The sequence below is a fragment of the Canis aureus genome, chromosome 5 (assembly GCF_053574225.1).
Source record: "Canis aureus isolate CA01 chromosome 5, VMU_Caureus_v.1.0, whole genome shotgun sequence".
In the NCBI taxonomy this organism is placed as follows: domain Eukaryota; kingdom Metazoa; phylum Chordata; class Mammalia; order Carnivora; family Canidae; genus Canis; species Canis aureus.
Window position 1 is genome coordinate 84270778 of NC_135615.1, and position 19523 is coordinate 84290300.

General features: G+C 44.6%; 1 protein-coding gene across 14 annotated transcripts in view; it reads right to left on the minus strand.

Annotated features, from left to right (window-relative positions):
- Window positions 1-19523, minus strand: part of PRDM2 (PR/SET domain 2) — a 119100-nt gene that overhangs the window by 53771 nt on the left and 45806 nt on the right. For 11 of the 14 annotated variants that reach the window (XR_013380768.1, XR_013380769.1, XR_013380767.1 and 8 more), the window contains 2 exons: window positions 17330-17482; window positions 11007-11133 (listed from right to left, as the gene is read on the minus strand). Coding sequence is in view for 8 of the 14 variants with exons in the window: in XM_077899567.1 (XP_077755693.1) it covers window positions 11007-11133; window positions 17330-17482 (280 nt within the window). In the remaining 6 variants the exon portion in view is untranslated. Of the gene's footprint in view, window positions 1-10235; window positions 10251-11006; window positions 11134-11860; window positions 11882-17329; window positions 17483-19523 lie in introns of those variants that run through there. The other 3 variants (XM_077899570.1, XM_077899569.1, XM_077899572.1) reach the window with 3 other exon arrangements.

Below are 19523 nucleotides of genomic sequence, written 5' to 3' on the forward strand. Positions count from 1 at the left end.
CAAAACTTTAGAATAACCTGTCCAAAGTCATCCTATTAACCGGTGGAGCTGGGATATGAATCTGGCCTCATACTTCCAAGCTCCCAGAACTCAAACGTATAGCTGAGTCAGCAGTTTTTCCCTTCTCTCCTCCTCACAACAGAGACACAACGCACCTTTCAGGCTCATTTTAAACAGGCTATCCATTTCCAAAGTACTGGTCATGTTGCATTTAATAGAAAGGCAATAACGAAACTCAGGCAATATACTCATGTATATTGTGTATTTCTTTAGCACAGAAACTAAAAATTGGAGGGAGCACCGACCTAATCATTCTCTGTGAAAACAAAGCTTACCAATTCTGTGTATTTTCTGACAACTGCCCATGAGATTTAGGAAATCCTCTCACTCTAAAACTGATGAGGGCCACAAAGAGTGGTAAGCATCACTTTTTCTCAATATTTTCTACACTTTAGTGCAACCATAAATTGAATTGATATTGGCGCACACGCAGCAATTTACATTTTATATCCTCCATTCTTGAACGTATAATTTTGATGGAATCAAAACTACAAATATCAAGCTTAACACCCAAATTGCTCTTGTTATCAACTACATGATCACAAGCAGCAAGGAAGATATTTCCTGTGACAATATATTTAGGAACTAATCAAACTGCTTAACCAAGCAAATTTGGGATTTTAACCCTCTTGTTCAAAAATCCAACCAAGATTGAGACTGTATCTAATTATTTCTTATTATTTGTTTGGAATGCCAAGGAGAGGAAAACTATAACTTCAACTCCAAGGTTAATCCTACAAAAATTATAATCCACAAATTATAACTGCAGGAGGAGAGTGCCCCATGTGCAAACAGCCAGCACCAGGCTGCCTGCAGCATAAACCTGGTAGAGAGGAAATGTAGACTTCGGTCTGTGCTGATGCCAACATTAATATGCTCACAGAGAAGGTACCGCCAGAGGCAGGAGGTGGAGGTGGAAGGCCTCATTCCTCACAGGGATCCTCAGACATTCTGCCTAAAACCAGCAGTCACTTGACTACACAGAGAAACGTGGTCTAAAAAATCCCATGTTAAAAACAAAAATACAGAACCAGAAAGGCATATTCTACACCTCCAACTGGCAAGAGAATGAAAACTGAAATGAAAAAGTCAAACAGTAAAATAAATAAATAAATAAATAAATAAATAAATAAATAAATAAATAAATAAATAAATAAATGAATAAATAACAAAAGGCAAAGGAATTTGCATTGTTGCCCATTCTAAACTGCACTGCAACTTCAAACACTGCATAGGATTGGTTTTGGGGTTCTAAACAGGGGTGAACAAACCAGTTTGTCTTCATTTTTGTGGCATGTGGTGGCTCAGGAAATCTACAAAAGACTGCCCCAATAGGAAGGATTAGAAGTACAAGGGGAAAGACTATTTATCACCTCAGCTTTAAGAGAAATGGGGGGGGGGGGGGGGGGAGTAGCCTAAGTAGGTACTTACTGGTTTTCTTTTTAACCAAAGCAAAGATAATTCTCCACAACTACATATAACATACAGTAGTTAATTTACTAAGGATGAAATTAGGTTTGGGTCATTCAGACACATTAAATTATTAAGAACACATAAAATGGAAATGTTTTCCAAGTATCAAATTAGCAAACATTTTAGATGTCCTAACCTCAGAAACTGGTGTTGTTATAGGTCACACACATACAATATCATTATTTTATCATTAGGATAAATCTCTGGCTTCCAAAACTACTTAAAGACTGTGTATATTAAAATATATTGATATATAATACTTAACTATACATGTACCAGCTTAGTATGAAAATTCCCATCATAAAATATTTCTAACTTTCAGGGTCTTGCCCACAAAAATGGGAAGAGGAACTAGTTACAGCAGAGGATTCAGAATGCTGAGAATTTTCATCCTACCCATAATCCCTCAGAACATTTTCTTAATTGTATGTGCCAAGTTTTAACCTTTTAAAACAAAGCTATCTCCTAATATTTAGGGGAAAGGATAGAACAGAAAGGAAATTGCTTTTGGAAAATGAAAGCACGGATCACTAGGCGGCGGAGGTTCTGTCCAGTTGGCCCTGTGTTTGAGGCATGGGGGTGGAGGGTTCATGACCTCAGTTAAAGACTAAATCTTTAAGAAATGGAGTAAAAACAAAACAAAAAAAACTCTTATTAAAAGCTTGAAATAGAAAAGGCCATATTACGTTTTGCTACAAATTCAAGAAGTTTCAAAAAAGTTTCAACACTTTTTACATATTCCAAAGACTCTACAGCGGGGTAAATACAATTAAGGAATCAACCCCTGCCCCTCATGAGGAAAAATCACTAGTGCACAAAGGCAGGTTAGGGCAGCTCCTTCCTCCTTGTTTTTTTTCATGCTTTTACTCCTGAATGAGTCAAGCCCCTAGAATAGGAACGGCTTTAAGAGCAAACAAAACCTCTTAACAAAGTGCTGCTTCTAACAGTTCAAATGAGCTCCAGTTAAAGGAACAGATAAAAATTAAAGAGCCAACAGCCCCCCCAATAAACACTTTGACAAAACAAAAAGACAAAATCCCTACCATTTTTTGGTGTCACATCATAAGAGTGATAGAAACTAGCAAGCATGATTTATTCCACAGCAAATCAGCACTGCACTTACCACCTGTTTCTACACCTAACTTCTGGAGTGTATGTAAATTAAAGTATGTTCATGATCTGTAACATTCAGCTTAAGAAAGTTTCCAAAATTTTATTGTAGTCAGTGGAACAGTCCAGTTATTCTCAACACAAGAACACTGGTACCGGGCAGCCCGGGTGGCTCGGCGGTTTAGCACCGCCTTCAGCCCAGGGCGTGATCCTGGAAACCCGGGATGGAGTCCCAGCTCGCGCTCCCTGCACGGAGCCTGCTTCTCCCTCTGCCTGTGTCTCTGCCTCTCTCTGTGTGTGTCTCAAATAAAATTAAAAAAAAAAAAAAAAAAAAAAAAGAACACTGGTACAGAGAAGGAAGCCCAACATCATGGTCTTCTTGAGATCACAAGGAAGACAAAGCGCAAGAGCTCCCTGGTCCTAGAAGTGCCTTCCCCTGCCGTCCGCACTGCAGAGGGACTTAGGCCAGGCCAATGTCTCACTCTGCGGCTTCTAAACAGATTTCAAAAATAACATAAAACTTAAGAAAAATGAAATATTCAGAAGAAGCCCAAACCAACAAATGCCATTAAAAAAAAAAACACTTAACAGACGAAGGCTAACAAGGGACAAAAATGTAACCTAACAGTGTTTTTAAGAACTGTTTCTTTGAGGTGCTCAAAGGAATACAATAAATCTATTCAATCCATAAACCCCCAAGGCAAAAATAACTGAAGGCATTAGTTCTCACCATAAGTTAGCTTTCTAATACCAAAGGCTTCACTTAATCACACTACCTTATTATTTAGGATTAAAGTGGGCAATTCTACAGTGAGTAGTGAAAATTCATCTTGGCTAATTACTAGAGCCTTATAAAACACTGCTACTTACTCAGTATGACTGTCCTACTCAGAAACATTATGAATAAAAACTGGAGTTAGGCAGACAAGACGAAGCCAAATAACGTGGGAGCCAGGTGGACTTGGGCCAACCATGTAAAGGGAGATCAGGAGCCTCCTGACCTTGCAGCACTACGAGCAGGGAGCATCGTCAACGCTGTGGATGGAGCACTAAGCACAGCGCCAGGCACACGCGAGACATGCCAACGAGTAACTGCTGTTCACGCTCACCCTCAACAGAAAGCAGTGATCCATCACAGAGTGATAGGATGTGCAGGAAGCGTCCAATCACGAGATGTGTCCGCATCACAATATACCATAAGGAATGAATTCAACCCAGAACTCTTGTATCGCCTGACACTGGTTTAATCGGAGTGCTAATAAAGAAAAACGGCTGCTTTCAGTATTCATCATTCTCACTCCGAGGAACAACAGTAGCCTTTGCAAGTAACTCTCGCTTCTCTTGTCATTCACATTCCCTGAACTGTGTCAACCAAATTATTAAGATTAATGAAATCAAACTTTAGAACTGTCCTTGGCAGCCTGTGAAGTATGGACAGGTCACATGAGTGCCAACACGATCAGGCTAGCCTAGCCTAGCCTATCTGCAACCCCAACTGACCGACCTTTCTTTCAGCCTAACGTATGGAGAACGTGCGTCACGGTGCCCTGGGAGTGTTCACCCAAGTCCTCACTTCTTCACAGGCAACCTCAATAAACTCCTTTCTGTAATTCTACTAAGTTCATGTGTGTAGCAGCCCCTCTGTAAACCAGAACAGGAAACCACCTAGGGAAAGGAAGCACTCAATGAGTTTTAAAAACAATTAATCCATAATTCTGAAAAAAGAACTCAGTACTCCTATTTAGGGAAAGCACTGAAGATTGCATTTGGTTTCTGTTTACTTTCAAATTACAACCAAGTTTTTAAAAAAATCAACTAAACGAGTTTGTACCCACTACATTAACGGTCTCACATTTTTTCTTTTAGAAAATTTAATCATGATCAAACCTATTTTCTGCATTTGGCTCACCTTCCAATTTACATATGAGCAGGAGAATCAGAATAACAGCCTAACTATATACTCAGTCACAATGCTTAAAGCAGTTTTTAATCATGGCATGTATCAGGATTTTTCCCAAGTTCATCCACTGAACTACAGTTGAAAAATGCACAAAATGCTTTGAAAAATTTTAGTAAATCCATATAATTTCCCTATGAATAAGTTATACACAGCAAACATCAAAGGCACAAAACTATTTAGGCACTAAATTTGAAGTCAGAAAAGCATCAGAAGTAGAATTAGAAATAAAAAAAAAAAATCCCATCTCCTACTGCTGAAAAAATATCAAAACTGTATCAAGCTTTCATTTTTTAAAAAAAGACTTTATTTATTTATTTATTCATGAGAGACACAGAGAGAGGCAGAGACACAAGCAGAAAGGGAAGCAGGCTCCATGCAGGGAGCCCGCCGCGGGGCTCGATCCCAGGACTCCAGGATCACGCCCTGGGCCAAAGGCAGACGCTCAACTGCTGAACCACCCCGGCATCCCTGTATCAAGCTTTAAAAAACAGAGCACCACCACAGCAGCGTGGATCAACCTGGCAGCCAACCATCAGAGATGGGACCCAACACTCTGCAAAGGCCAACACTCAGCGAGAGGGAAGTGAAAGCTACAGTGGGAACCAACCAAGACTGCTCTCTTGGGTCCAACCCGACAGGTTAGTGCTGGGGCGGTATTTCCACAGGAACGTCACGACCTCCAACCACCCCACGCCCCGCTCCAGCACCTGTGAACCAGAACCACTGCAGAGTGTCCTACAAGGAAGGGGGCACAGGACCTGCCCAACAGGTGCCCAGAAGGTTCAGGGCCCAAGGGCCTCACCCTCAGGCACCACGGCCAGGCCTCTGCCCTTCAGCTTTGGCCAAGGAGCCACAAAAAGAGCCGTCGTCGTCAGCTGCTATGGGAGACTAGGACACCAAACACCACCAAAGCACCCGTTCTCAGCTTGCATCCTGTAATCCTAACTTTAAAGGGAACTGGTGTTGTCATGTCTGCTGCTGCAGCCCACCCCACGGACAAGCGGACAAAAAGCAGCATATTCTGCAGAAGAAAAAGCATAGAAAACCTGGACTCAAGTTCTGACTCTGCCATCCACCAGCCGTGAGTTCCGACAGTTTCACCAAGCTGGCTAAGTGTCCGTCTCCTCATCTGGAGGTGGTGTGCGCACCGCAGCAGCAGAGGCTGCGCGGAACACCCACGGGAGAGTGCCCAGCACTGCTCCGGGCTACTGACCCCGCCCAGCTGGAGCACCGCACACCTCTGTCCCCTAGCACCCTCTCCACTGCCACCAGAGCCTCCTGCTGCACCTGTCTTCTACCTGTTGTCCAGCAGGGACCTGTGACCTCCCATGTCCCTCCAACTTTTTCCTTCCCCAGCTCGTACAAGGTCTTTCCTTCTTCTCTTCCTCAGAATCCTTCACAGGAGTCCTCCCCACCGTGCTCTGCTTTGTCACTGCAATGCAGCATGTCCCCTCTCCCAGGGGGTTCCTGCCTACCCCTCCCTACCATGGGCCCCAAACACACATAAACTCGAACACCTAGGAAGCCTGACCTGCACTGAGCTACATTAAGATGGGCGGTAAGCTCCTCCCTGGACCTTTTCCCTCCCAATCCAGCCACTGAGTGGAGCACCTGGTAGAGAAGGGGCCTGTGCGTCCACTTGGAGACCTGAGTTTCATGATACAAAACCCATAGGTGGCCCCCCCGATGTCCCCACCCCTACCTGAGCAATAAACTGCCCAAAGTGCTGAGAGAACATCCAGATCGGTCCCTCTTCCTGGAGCTGAGCGGAGGCCCACCCCTGCGTCACTCGTGTCACGGCCTCTGAAAGGCCATCCCTGGCTACCCACATCCACCGCCCCCCACCAGCTCACACACACGTTCCAGACTCACACTGTTCATCTAGCTGACCATCCCCCTGCTCCCTGGGGCGTACGCTCCGTGATGGCGGGAACACTGGCCACTCCAGTTCTCGGCTGGAACCTCAGCATCTAGCACAGTGTCAGACGCGGACCGGCAAATGCCTGTGAGAGGCCGAGGGGGGACCCTCCAGACATCTGCCGCCGCTCCTCTCTGACAGTCCCCTAAGGCTCCTCGCCACCCTTTCTACTAAAGAGACGACCCAGCGCCCTAGCCAAGCTCTCCCTCCTCTTGGCATCCGGAGCCCTTGTTGCCCACACCAGCAGGTCAGCACTTACTTTTTTCCCCTTAAACTGCCACAGAGCTATCATTCTGCACACAGATCTCCCACCTCCCTAACTTGACTCTAAGTGCGTGTAGGCTCCGTCACCTTTGGAGAAGCAAGCCTTTCCAAATATGTGCAACTAAGGAAAGCGCAGGTGCTCTTCACAGTACCAAGGTGCTTTATTTGAACGACTCTGATTACAGAGACGCACGGAACATTTCCTCTTTAAGTTGATTATAATTTAACTGTTCTGTGATGACTACAAATCACCTCCTCAGATACTATAAACTAGCTGGCACTCTCAGGGACTACTTACACTTTCTATAAAGGATCATCTAAAACCTCTCAAGTAACCCGAAGGAGCTACACTCTTCACAAGGCATTGCCAGTTTGGTTATAAACCGCCTTCTTTACTGTCCAGCTCCCAGCTATAAAAACTATCTGCTGCTATAAATAATTCCTCTGTCTCTAATTTGCTGTGAATGGGAAAGTCAGTAGGTGAGAAGGAGGCCAAAAATCAAGGTGAAGTGGCACAGTGCGAGGTTCCGCCAAGGGAAAGGAGAATGGAGGGGTCCGCCGCTGGTTCTGGGCTTAGAGAAATCCTCCATAAATACCGACTGATTAAATGAGTCACAGACTCAAGAGTTCCTCTGCAAGAAACACCAACTGTCAGCTACCCCCCTGCACTTACTGTTACAATGGTCCTGGCACGTGGCACTGAGCTCTTTTTCATTATTTCCTTTGCTCCTGACAGCAACCCCATGAGGTTAGGTAGCACAGAGACCGTGCTATGTTAGGATTCTCGTTTTTAAAGCTATGGACACTGTACACCCCAGAAAGGTGACATACTTCCCCAGTCACACACCTGAAGAAACCCAGGACTCCTGTGTCTTACATTCCTTCCACTAAGCCCATCTGTATGAGCCACTATTGTTTCCTTAGGGATCAGGTAAGGACTTCAGGTAAGGCTCTCCCGTAGCCAGGAGACAGCCGTGCAACGCCACATTCTATTATGGTCTGTATTTTACAAGAACTTTTTGCCAACAGTCATTATGTACTGCTAACAAGCAAACTCAATCTCTTATATCTCACAGGAACAAACGGCACAAATGGCACAAATCGAGAAGATGGTAAATTCTTCTAACTGTGGCCTTTCTAGGTTTCTATTCTCAGAACACAATCTTCCTGTGGTTCAAATTAAAATAACTGAAGCATCAGACACTAAAAAACTCTCCCTCCTTCTCTACCTGCAAAGTCTCAGCTGTCCCAGCCAAGAAATTCTCATGCTCCATCTCATAACGGGCTGCTCAGGCACGTAAGAAGTCAGGCTGAATTACGAAGCTGAGAATCCAAAACTCTCGTCTGAAACACCTAAAGTATGCACATCTTTGGCCCATGGCAAAGTTGCATGCTCGCTGGTCAGAGACAATATGAACTGTGTTCTCCCAGCACTGCGTGCTCTCCCTTCGTTACAAGGTTTGTGTGGGTCTTTGTTTGCCAATCAGCCAACGTTTATTGAGGGCCTATTCCATGCCAACCATCAAGGTGCTGATCAGCAACTTCCTTATGTAATGTCGGTCTCCCCAACTAGACTCCAGGCATCATGAGGAGCATTACTGCTTCTTTTCTGCTCACCACTGCCCTGTACAAGCTAGCAGAGTGCCTGGCACATGGCAGGGACTTAACAAACATGAACTGAATGAATGAATGAATGAATGAATGACAGAGACAGAGACAGAGAGAAGAGGCCACTTTGTAAAGGAAGTAGGACTTTTTACTGCCCAGAACACGCCTCATGATCCACCAGCGATGTGATGAATTCTGAAAGGCGCCACATGCAATGCACAGCTGTAGGCATAGCAGCTGTCATGCAAAGGAGCCGAGGCCCAGAACTCCTGAAGAATTCAGCCCTTTGTTTTTCTCTCCCTGCCTCATAACCAAAATGAAGTTAGTTAGGTCCACTGTCAGTCTACCTGTCAGCTGCATGTCTTCAACATCTGGCTTTCAGAATTACTAAGCTAACATGCTACTGAATGAAATTTTTGTTGATTTACTCTCTGACATCACTGCCTGAAAAAATAGTTTTAAATGTCTGAGGTCACACATAAGACCTAAAGAGAACCAAGTTAAAATAAAAAGTTCTCCGTTTCAGGTCTTTGCAAGCTATAAATTAGCTTTCACCGAGTGTTTAATTTAAAAGCAAAGGTTTGACTCATTATTTAAAGTCTCTAAACTTCAGGACTCTTTACCAGCAAGTTGTTCAAAACAGACTATTAAGTTCTCAGAGCAAGCTTCATGCCAAGTATTTTCATTAAAACCTAAGACTCAGTAGATTATATGCTTCCCAGAGTAAATACAAAAACAGTAACAGGATAATATGAAATACTTAATTCAATGTAAAAACCCAGCAATCCAGGCAGGTATAAAAATATAAGTGTGTAAAATTCATGTATCACCAATAAAAAATTTATTTTCAGGTTTTTCCCTCCACATCCAACTAAATATGCAGGAAAAAATTTTAGGGAATCAATAAAAAAGCAGAAAGCCATGAAATGTTCTAAACATGCACACCAAAGTATGCCAAACTAGAGAAAAACCTGAGAGAAGGTGCTAGTAAGCTATGAATGTATTTAAATAAATCATTAGTTACACTCAGTAGCAGAATGAGTATCTGCTCTTCTTCCCCAAACTCCCACCCCTGCAAATAAATCACAACTTACCTGGAGAGGCTGATGGCATCACTTATAAATAAAAAGAACACTAAATAAAGGAACAAACTGAAATATGTAAACAGTGTTCAAACAATTATGTACTAAGCCTAAAAACAGCAAAAATCGTAAATATTCAGTTACAGCAGAAGAGACACTCGGGAATGTTCTAGACCCTAATCATCTGATGCAGGATCAAAGCATTTAATGGACTAAAACAATGACAAGATAACATTTGATAAATAGGAAACATGTATTTAGTGAAAGACCCCACCAACTTTCTCTTGGATGAGTTAACTGTATTCCCATTACACTGCGAAATACAGAAGAATGTGTAATAGAAAAAAATCAGAATCGACTTCTCGCCTACGTTTTTAAACACTACTTTTACACTCTTCCAAAATCAGAGTAGGTTGATTTTATTTACAGTATGACTTCCGCAGCTCACTCGGCTACGGTGCGAGTGAAGGAGAAGGACGGGCGCCTAAGTTCCGAGGACTACAAAAATTTACGTAAGAGCTAAAGCAGGCAAAACAAACAAACAAAAAAGGGTTTATGCGAGTGAGGAACTACCATACCGTGCCTTGGCACATATTCAAACTGGACTCTATGAAAGATTCGCCAATTCACATTAAAATTCTTCATTAAAAAAAAAAAAATCCCGACGTGTCCGAATGCCAGCTGGAAATACGATCCATCCAACCAAACTGTTTTCCTACCGAGAAATTATCCCCTTCCCTAAAGTGTGACGACGCTTTACCTTTTGTTCGGAAACATCATAAAACAAAATAAAACTAGGAGAGCGGTGAGCAGAAGTGACACAACAGCACAGTCGTCAACTTCCATCTTGTTAGTGGCCTAATTTCGAGAAGGTCCGCGGCGCCCAGACCTTCGCCCACCCGGAGTGTTGCAATCGTGCGCAGCGCGGGGAGCGGAGCGGAGGCAGGGGAGCGGGGAGCGGGGAGCAGGGGAGCAGGGGAGCAGGGGAGCAGGAGGGGAGGCAGGGGAGCGGGGGAGCGGGAGTAGGAGCCGGGAGCAGGGGAGGAGGCAGGGGAGCAGGAGCGGGTAGCGGAGCCGGAGCGTAGGTCGGGGAGCGGGGGAGCGGGGGAGCGGGGAGCAGGAGAGGAGGCAGGGGAGCGGGGCAGCGGGGAGCAGCGGGGAGCAGCGGCGCGGCCTGCCCCGGGAGGCCCAGAGGAGGGCAGGGCCCGGGCGGCGGCGGCGGCGGCGCGGCCGTCCCGGGCGGACCCGAGGCCGCCGGATCTGCGGGCCTGGCAATGTCACGGGGGGGCACGGCTGGTGACGCGTCCCGGGCCAACGGCACCCAAAGCCAAGGCTGCGCGGGGCGTGCGGGGCTGCGAGCGCGGCGTCCGGCCGTGATTCAGCAGCGGCCCGGGGGGGGGTGGGGGGGGCCGGGGCCGCCGAGTGGGGCCGCGCGGGGCCGGGGAAGGTCAGCGAGGGCCGCGGGCGCCCCCGAGCCCGAGCCGGGCCGGGCGGCGGGGCGGCGGGGAGCCGGGGCGGCGCGGGCGCCTACCTTTCCTGCTTTTCGGGGAGCTCCGCTTGCTCCGGGCGCTGGCTCGCTCTTCCTCAATCGCAGCTGCTATCTCGGGGTTGTCTTCCCCATTGTACCAGACCAGGAGCTCCTCGCCCGGCGCGATTGGCTGCGGGGACAGAAGAGACAGGCGCCGGGCCAATCAGAGCGGCGGTTGTTGGCGGGGCGGGGCGGGGCGCGGGGCTGCGGGCGGGGCGGGGCTCGGGGCGGGGCTCCGGGCAGGGCGGGGGGCGGGGCTCCGGGCAGGGCAGGGCGGGGCGCGGCGCGGCGCCAGGCCCGCCCGGCAGGAAGGGCTCCCGAAGCTCGGCGGCGGCGGGGCGGGCCGGGCGGCGGCGGGCGGGGACCCTCTGCTGGAGGGAGGACCTCACGTCGCCCCGCCGCTCCCCGGGCCTGCGCAGCCGCGGCCCCCCGACGGCCCCCGCTCGGAGCCTCGGCCGCCCACGCGCAAGAACTGAGACGCGCAACCATTTGCCCACGAACTGCAGGCTCGCGACCCTGGGAAAGCGCAGTGGGGAGAGCCGCGGCCGGAAGGAGAAGCGCTGGAAGCTAGCGACCTGCGCACGTCTCGGAGCAAGTTCAGGAGCAGGTTGGGCAGGACCGCAGCGCGCCGCCACGGAATCCCAGAAGTGCTGCGGGACGGGCGGACGCGGGGTCCCGGGGTCCCGGCCACCGACCTGCTCCCGAGGACGGGCCGCTGCCTCGCCCTCGCACCGGACAGCTTTTAGACTCACAAGGAAATTCCCAAAAATAACAGAGAACAAACCAAAAACCCACAGGTACTATGGTTCTAAAACATGAACTCTGAAAAAGCCATAAAAGCAGTGACGGACACGTACCCCCACCGTGCTGATGACACCTACGATAGGATCCCGACGAAACAGATACACGAACTGCAAAGATCACATTCCTAAATAGAATTTAAGGAAATGGCTTATTGGCTTCTCTCACAATGACTCATCTGCTCAAAAAGTTCCAAGGGTAACAACACAAGTAAAACTGCACCTAAAACTCACCGAATAAACTAAGAATCCATCAGTCCATACCGATACAAATCTAGTGAATGGACAAGTAAATAACTGAGAAGGAAAGACCTCTCTCTTCCTTAAAGTAGATCCCAACCAATCAATGACATGTTAGAAAACCTCTAGTTGGTAATCGTAGCATTAATAACTGATTCATCAACAGATGCGGAAACTAGTAGGTGTAAGTTTCAGGTGTAATACAGTATTAGCTGTATGGTCTCAAAACATCTCCCCATAAAACATTAATTACAAAGGTAAAAACAGTAGTACCCTTTAGAACAAGATAGGTCAACATCAGCTGCCTGCTGATACAATGCACAGGAAAGAATATCATCACTTCTGGAGAGCTCGGCCCAAAATGCCACGACCATAACTTAATCAGGATGAAATGTAAGAAAAGCCCAAACTGTGGGGCATTCTACAAAATAGCCGACCAGTTCTCTCAAAACTGAAAGGATATACAAGACAAAGACCACGTACTGTCCACAGTAAGGAGACTGATAAGATAATACAGCTGAATGCAACTGAGCTTTCTCTTCCTATAACGACATGGTTGGAACAACTGATAAAATGTGAATAAGGTGTAGAGATTAGCTAATGAGATACTGTGTCAGTGTTGGCTTCCTGATTTTGATCACTGCACTCGGATCATGGAAGAGGAGGCCCTTGGTTTTAGGTGCAGGTGAATTCCATCTAAGATGCCAACTTAGAAACTGCACAGTTCCTCATTTTAACATACCTTCTCATCTAGATAAAGCCCTTGAAAGTAGCCTTTGTTTCATTCTCTGCAGAACTCAGTTTATGTAGTCCAAATTTTAAGATATTCTAAAGTTTTTTAAATGAAAGAACGAGATACTGTTTCCTTTGCTCCCCCAAGGATGGCTAAAACCTGCCATTTTCTTATATTTAAACCAATATACTATTATTTGCCTTATTGAAACAATTACACCCAAAGAAACAAAAAAAAAAAATCTAATATATAAGCTGTTAATGCATTGAAATAGCCATTACAGATGTCTTTTGGCACTCTGATGGGCTAAATCTGTTTCTGCTGAAGGAACAGGCTTTTTATTTAAATAAACTATTTCTAGTTCCAAAATATAGTTTGCTTCTGTTTTTTTGTTATTAAGTCATATATGTATGAAATGGCAGTATCCTATAATATTTGAAATGATTAGGGTTCAGAGAAATAAATGAAGTCTTCAATAAAACCAAAGTAAAGAAGAAACATGAAAAGGAGTGAAGAAAAATGTATACCCCATTTGTCCCTAGCCAAACAGCATAACCAGAACACTGGCTACCAGAAACCCACTGGATATTTCCAAGATACCTCCCAGACTCAGAGCTTGTTCGTTCTACTGCAATCTTCTGCAGAGTACTGACTGTACTAGCAGCTGTGTGAAGATAAATATCAGCACAAACTTTTTTTTTAGGAGGGTACTCTTTTGTTGTTGCAAAACACAATATTAAACACACAATAGAATCTGTTCTTAACTCAAATCTCATATAACATTTCTAAATAGCTAAAGATCTGGTGCACAGCTAAGTTAAGAACAACCTGATTTGTAGCTATTGAACAACCTTCAAAGCCATTAGCAGCTGAGATGACTATTGTATCATTGAGCTATATACTTCCCAGTAAAAAACTTCACAGTAAAATAGCTACACAACTAACAGAACTTTACCAAGAGGAAAACGTATTTTTTTAATCATTGCTCCTTTGCTTCTGTACTATGTTTTTTCTTCTGCACTGCTTAGCACATTTAAGATTTTGTAAGTCAAATTTCAGAAGAGAAAAATCATGTCCTTAAACAGAGGAAAGATAAACCCACATTTTAAAAAATAAAGTTGAGGGCAGCCCCGGTGGCGCAGCGGTTTAGCGCCGCCTGCAGCCCAGGGCGTGATCCTGGAGACCCTGGATCGAGTCCCACATCAGGCTCTCTGCATGGAGCCTGCTTCTCCCTCTGCCTGTGTCTCTGCCTCTCTTTCTCTCCCTGCATCTCTATGAATAAATAAATAAAATCTTTAAAAATAAATAAAATAAAATAAAAATAAAAAATAAAGCTGAAAGTCCAAACAACTTCTGTTTTATGTATTGTACTGTGGTGTTCAACAGAACAACAACAAGAAGACTTTAAAATCTTTCTTCTCCTTTGAGTTCCGACAGGTGTACAGAACCAAGCATATACTCTTACCTAAGTATCAGTAAATATAAACTTGAAATCTTACCAGACCAATTGGGAACAGGCAAGGGTTCCAATAAATATTCCAGACACTAGGTCAGAATAAGAGAAGTACTCCAGAATTACAAGAACACACAAAGCACATCAACACTTGGCCCCCTACAATCAACTCGCCAGCATGATCTCTCTTCAGAGTCACAGGTCAGATGGCCTCAACTCCCCAACGGGCGAACTGAAGACTGAAATTTATTTTTCTCCCTGCGGGCCACTAGGCCCCACCGGATCTGAGCCTCGGCCACCTCACCAGCCTCATCTACCATTCCTCTCCTTGCTCCAGCCACACTGGCCTTTTCTAGTCTTTTAAAAAAATAAATAAATAAATAAGTCTAGTTTGTTCCTACTCCAAGGCCTTTGCTTCTTCCAAGCCCCTCTTCCTAGACTGCTCTTCTTGGAGACATCTTTGGGTAACTGGCTCCTTCCTATGCTAAGGGGTAGGGTGGATAGGGTTTATAGGTCTTGTCTTCCCTGACCCACCAGATATAAAATTATATAATTTGTATAATTTTACTCATTGTTTATTATCTGCTTCCTCTGCCATAAATTGAAGTTCCATGAGACCAGAGACCTTCTGTTCTACTCACTACTACAGAAGAATACTTTGTATGTAGTAGACTCTCAATAAATATTTATCAAACTAATGAAACGGATGGCAGGCTAACTTTCGGGAATTTTTTTATAAGGATGTTATTTATTTGAGAGAGCTCGCATGAGCACAGAGGGAAAGGGAGAAGCAGGCCCTTTCCTGCTTCCTGATCAGGGAGCCTGATGTGGGGCTTGATCCCAAGACCCTGGGATCAGGACCTGAGCCAAAGGCAGATGCTTAATCAATTAAGCTACCCAGGCGCCCCTAACCTTCAGGAATTTAAAATAGTTTTTAATCATACTATAAACAAGACCAGTGTTGAGATCTCCTCATTATCTGGGTGATAGTTGAGAAGGCTATACAAAGCCCAGAGGAACATCACGTGTAATTTATTTACAAAACCTAACCCACAGAAAGCTTAATCTAGAAGATTATAGTCAGATAATCACCAGCAAGGAATCTGAAAGGTCTTATGTGTACGTGAGCAAACATCAAAGGTCAGGACTGCGGAAAGTCTGCAAAGACAGAGCTATGTTACTTCAGACAAAGGTAAAAAGAGTAGCAGTGGTACAGCCGGTTGACACTTGGGAGTACTCAGGCTAGGCTAGGAACTGTTCAAGGAACCTTATACATAGTGGCTTGTTTAACCTTCACAACAACTGCTATGTATTAATTGCATTTTTACAGATGAGAAAACTAAGAGAGTTTAAGTAACTTCTCACAGTCAGACATCTAGAAGCCAGAATTCACTCATAAGGCAATCTGCTCCAGAGTCCCTACTCCTAACCACAGGACTATACCACCTCACCAAAAATAACAGCTAGCATTTAGCACTTATCAGTCACTAGAGCTCTACCTCTAATAACCTATGCAATCATCATGATAACCCTATGAGGTCATTACCATAATTACCTGTATGTTACAAATAAGGAAACTAAGAAACAGAAAGGTGGTTCCCTTGGCTCACAAAGCAAACCCAGATTTAATCCAGAAGTCTGGTTTTAAAGTTCACTCTCCCAAATACCATTCTCACTCGATTCTTAGTGTTTCCCAGATCTGCTACGAGAGATGAATACGTTTTAACTGGAAGTCTGATGAAGGAACTGCGGAATGCCTGACTATCATCCTGGGCTTGCTGTCCCTTGATCCCCTCGCATTCATCCCCTCGCTGGTTACTTCATCTCCACCAGGATTCTGCGTCACCAATTTAATCAGAGGGAACTGTCACTTGAAGTCATTTTGAGAAACAATGAACGAATTCTTGAATCAAGTTCTGAATCCAATTTCAAGCTGTGATGTAACAAAACTGCATAGTAACACCTACTAGGAAATCATGTGATTGCAACCCAGCAGAAAGAAAATGAGAAGGACAATGGGAGACATTTTATACGAGAAGATACCACAAAAAAAAAAAAAAAAAAAAAAAAAAAAAATTCCCGTAGGGACTGGAATCAAGGACTTGGGTATATATGAAGCAAAGGACAGTCCAACTGGCTAAGGATGACAGGAAAAATACAGCAAAGGAAAATTAAACAGCTCTGTGTTAACTAAATTTCCCAAAATCCCAGCACTACCATGCTGCAAAGCTGACCACTGTCTTCAACGCTTGCTCAAGGGATTTCAACTCCACAGAGACCATTTTCATGGTTTTCATGGACTGTCTAGGACATTTTTAAATGGAAGTGAATAAACAGAAACTTGAATTGCAGCCAATTTTAGTTAATGTATCTATTCCAAAAAGGAACAATCATCTACCTCAGAGCCTCAAACCTCCTCTTTAGAGAACACTTCCATGCAGGATCACTGCAGATTTGCCTTCCCAGACAACACGAAAACAGGGACAGAGATATGGACTTGACTGCTGCAGAAATACAGCAGCACTCTAGGCTTCCGAATGCTAACTGCCCTGCATGTACTCAGTGACCTCTGGCCTCACAACAAACTCCAGAAGACGATTTTCCTCTTCTTTTCATCTCAATGATTAATGCCTCCAAATAAAAAAATTGGCAAAAAGAAGAAACCCATTCCACTTAACTTCCATTCTGAATAAAATCTAGGAAGAAAAAAAGCTAATCCACATCTACATGACACTGAAGACCAAGAATGTGTTTTCAGTTAACACAGAAGGACCACTGCTACTGACAGTGTCCTATACTTGGACAAATCTGCCCTGGGACAGTTCGTGGTGCATTTGTATCTTAGGAGGAGGGACTGAGCTGCCACACGCTTAACTCACCGGTATCTCTAAGGATGCAGTATGTAATTACTTAACACAATCTTCATGCCTTGGTGCACAGAAAGCAGTGGCAACTGTATATTTAAAACAAAGACCTTGCGATGTGTTGATGAACCACTTTCAAACATAATCCTTTTAAGGTAGGCAAAGTCATTACTGTCAGTCACAAAAATAAATGCATGCATAGTAACTCACAACAGCCCAGCTCTTAACACTCTTACCTTTAAAGTTTTATAATAAATGGCCCTGTTGATTTCCAGTGGAAATAAATTTTGCTCTTCTCCTGAGCAAGCCCAATTCACATATCGCAGCCAGTTCCCCTTCTCTGGATCGGTGGCATCAATGCACATCCATCCCAAATTTGGGTAATATACCTTGGAGGAGAAAGGGAGGACACACCATTGTTAAAACAGGAGTGTCTTCAAAATGTTTCCATTTTTAACTTTTGAGATAATTCCTTTTTATCATATGCAGTACTCAACAAAACATTTCACAGAAACAAAATACATGGGGATCCCTGGGTGGCTCAGCGGTTTGGCACCTGCCTTTGGCCCAGGGCGTGATCCTGGAGTCCTGGGATCAAGTCCCACATCCGGCTCCTTGCATGGAGCCTGATTCTGCCTGTGCCCCTGCCTCTCTCTCTCTCTCTCCCTCCTCTGTCATAAATAAATGAATAAAATCTTTTAAAAAAATAAGCAACAGAGAAAAAACTAAAAGATGAAAAACGGAGAGCCAAGACTGATAATCCTCATTAATCATTTCTCTATCTGGGCTGGAGTCATTTTTTTCTCCTAAACTTCAAGAACGATAGCAAGTATGTGTAATGATCTCTAAATGCTCTGCAAATACTGTCTGCACACAAAGACAAATAACAACTCCAGTCCCTAAATGTAATTGGAAAAGAAGAGTGAGCTGCCGGCAGCACCACACCACACCAAGTTCCCTGAGTGTTCTGGGAATGTGGGGGCCCAGTTCTGCTGGACTACACAGTTTAGAGGTCCCTGGGCTTCAGGAAGTGAACGTGCAGTGTGAACCCCCCTGTGTGTGATGGCGCTCGGGTGCTCTTACAAACTCAGCTGACCCTCCAAACCTTCTCTACCTAATCATCTGTTAGGACTAAGGTGCTATGGAACACACTCCGGGAAGTACCAGTGTCCTTCCAAAGTAAAGACCTGAAACCCGACTTCCCTCTCAGGACTCCCATCAAACCTACTCATCCACTCTGGGTCAATGTCCCCATCCTACCCACCTCTGCCAAACTTCCAGCATTTCTCATTCTTTTATTTGAAAGTCTATTTAGCAACAATATTTAACTTTTATCTTTGTATATACACACATACATGTATACACATATACAAATATGCATACATACATATATAAATCATATATGTGGGGGTTTTTTTTACTTCCCCCCAAACTAGACTGTAAAACACTTGATTATGCACTGAAATAGAACCAAAGGGTCAACTGGTGATAGACCTGTCAAAAAATAAAAAAGGAATGTGTCTTTTACCTTCTCTTTAGGAAGAAGGGAAAGACTCTTGTTGCTTCATCTGTTCCCTACACATACATAGCCAAGACTCCCCCACTCATTTCTTCTTTTCTCTCCTACCCACATTACACACTCTTCTTTACCGCCTCTGTCCCTCTGGAACAAAGCTCTCATGCCTCACTCCCCGCTTTCTTGAGCATGTCTGTGTCTCCCAGCCTGTATCTGTGTCTGAGCAGCACCCACCTCAACCGGTGCTAACCATACTTCTTTCCTGTGAGGAGTCAGATGTCAGGCATAATGCTATATGCTTTCCACGTCATCTCATTTAACCCTAGGCAGCAGGTTCACTATTATCACTTTTTAACATGTGTAAATTGAGGATCAAGAGTTCAACTGGACTTTCCCAAAGTCACTCACTTAAATCCAAATCTGCCTGACCCAACCATACTTATCAGCACCTTCCTTGACCATCCTAGTTAAAACTGCAAATCCTTCTCTTCCCATCACCCCCCAGCCATCCTACCTGATTTTTCTTCAAAGCATTTATGCTCTTTTAAAGTATGAGATCATCTCCTTACTTATTTTATTTAGTGACTGCAACCCCACACCAGAGCATTAGCTCCATGAAGAAAAGACACGTCAGCCTTTGCACTCACTGCAGCACTCCCAAGGCTTGACCAGAGCCTGCCACTGAGGAGGCTCTCAATGAATAACTATGGAATGACCTAAAGGATGTTGTCACACACCAAGGTGCCACCACCATCAGTTAATGAGCACCGACTATGTGACAGGTAGCATGCCAAGGAGTGTTTTCACTGTCCTGTAAGTGTCTCCTCTGAGTTTATTTAGAAATTGGATGTCTACTGAACATCTACCTACACCACTCTAAAGAAAAGTTATCTGTGTCCCATTAGACCCCTTTT